This window comes from Pelodiscus sinensis, chromosome 30 (genome assembly GCF_052426305.1).
Source record: "Pelodiscus sinensis isolate ZL-2025 chromosome 30, ASM5242630v1, whole genome shotgun sequence".
Taxonomy (NCBI): Eukaryota; Metazoa; Chordata; order Testudines; family Trionychidae; genus Pelodiscus; species Pelodiscus sinensis.
This window is the reverse complement of record NC_143081.1, coordinates 10,414,029-10,415,852: the sequence shown is the minus strand read 5'-3', so window position 1 is coordinate 10,415,852 and position 1,824 is coordinate 10,414,029. Positions and strand designations below refer to the sequence as shown.

The following is a 1,824-nucleotide window of genomic DNA, read 5'->3' as shown; positions in this document are numbered from 1 at the left end:
TATCGTGCATGTAAGCTGTGATTCCTATGGACAGAGTAGTCACTAGGGCACCTGTGCTTTTTCTTCTTTACACTTCTGGCAAAAGAACTCCCTCTTCCCCATCCACAGTTGTCTTTTTCTGAAAGAGCTCTTTCGGAAAAAAGCGTCTTCCCTGTAAAATCAGGATTACCAATGCCTGAAAGCCCCTTCTGTTCTTTCGATTTACTTTCAGAGGAACACAATTGCAGTGTGAAAGTAACTCAGGTTTTGTCAGAAAAATGGCTGTTTTTGCAACAAAATTCTGTAGTGTAGACATACCCAAAGTGAAGAAAGAAAGAAAGAAAGAAAGAAAGAAAGAAAGAAAGAAAGAAAGAAAGAAAGAAAGAAAGAAAGAAGTTCTTTTATCCAAGACACAAATGAGTTTAACAAAATGTATCAGTTCATCCCTATTTTGTGATAGACTTCAATTCGATCTTTTGATTTCTATACCTATTTCTGAAAGCTATGACTTTCAGAATAGTTTTTCTCAGGGACTGATGGACCTCCTTGTTTCTCAGGCAGTAGATGACGGGGTTGATCATGGGATTCAGGACTGTGTAGAAGACAGAGAGTATTTTGTGTAAGACCTTGGGAGTATTGGCCGTTGGAACCACATACACAGCGATCAGCGTCCCATAGTAAATTGTAACCACAGTGAGGTGGGAGGAGCAGGTGGAAAAGGCCTTTTGTCTTCCAGTGCTGAAAGGGATTCTCAGGATGGTGCTGATGATGCAAATGTAGGACGTCAGGGTCAGAAGAAAAGGAACAAGTGTCCCTATGGCAGAGATAATAAATGTTACCAGTTGCACAGTCTGAGTATCAACACAGGCCACTTTTATCATGGGTAAAATATCACAAAAGAAATGGTCAATCTCTTTGGAATCACAGAACTGTAAATGGAAGAAGAAAGTATAGACTATGGTGCACAGCAGGAAGGCAATTATCCAGGACCACACCACTAGCTGGCCACACACCCGGCTGGTCATCAGGGCAGAGTAGCGAAGGGGGTGGCATATGGCTACGTACCGATCGTAGGACATGGCCGTGAGCAGCAGACATTCTGCAGCTGAAATTATGCCAAACAAATATGACTGCACAATGCAGCCCTTCACCGAGACGGCTCTGTCCCACGTCAGGAGACTGGCCAGCAGCCGGGGCAGGATGGCGGAGGTGTAACAGATCTCCAGGAAGGACAAATTCCCCAGTAAGAAGTACATGGGGGTGTGAAGGTGCAGATCGGCCACCACTAGCTCAATGATGAGAAGGTTCCCGCCCATTGTTGCAACGTAGATCAGCAGAAAGAGCAGGAAGAGAAGGGGCTGCAGTTCAGGGCCATCCCCAAATCCTAGGAGGATGAATTCCATGATGATAGTTTGATTTCTTCCTTCTGCTTTCTCCATAAGGGCTACCTAGGGACAGAAAACCATGACAGATTGATCGAGTGCACCAGGTCAGCTTGTGCTGTCCAGTACATGGGGTAGGTCACCTTGTACCAATGCAGCTCTCTGTTCGGTGAATGAAGTTGTCAATCAGCAAAATGACTTATATTATTAAGAATTTGTGCTGCTGATATAGGTGAATGAAGCATATGAAACTGTATTGATTATAGAAATGTGCAGTCTGACACCCGGATTTCTGTCTGGGACTTTGAAATCTATTCTCATAGCAGCATCAAAGCAATAAATCTCGAAGACATAATAAAAAAAGTTTGGAAAGGCGTTCAACCAAGGGGACAACTACGTTGTAACTCATGGGTGGGCAGTAAAATGGCAGTGGTTCACCAGGGTTAGCCGCTGGTGAGACATT

The 1,824-nt window shown here is 44.1% G+C and overlaps 1 protein-coding gene across 1 annotated transcript; it reads right to left on the bottom strand.

Moving 5' to 3' along the window:
• Positions 1-425: 425 nt before the first annotated feature.
• LOC112547319 (olfactory receptor 5G3-like) lies at positions 426-1,418 on the bottom strand. The gene has a single exon (XM_025189214.3). The coding sequence runs from the start codon at positions 1,416-1,418 to the stop codon at positions 426-428; it is 993 nt and encodes a 330-aa protein (XP_025044999.3).
• Between the last annotated feature and the right edge of the window lie 406 nt (positions 1,419-1,824).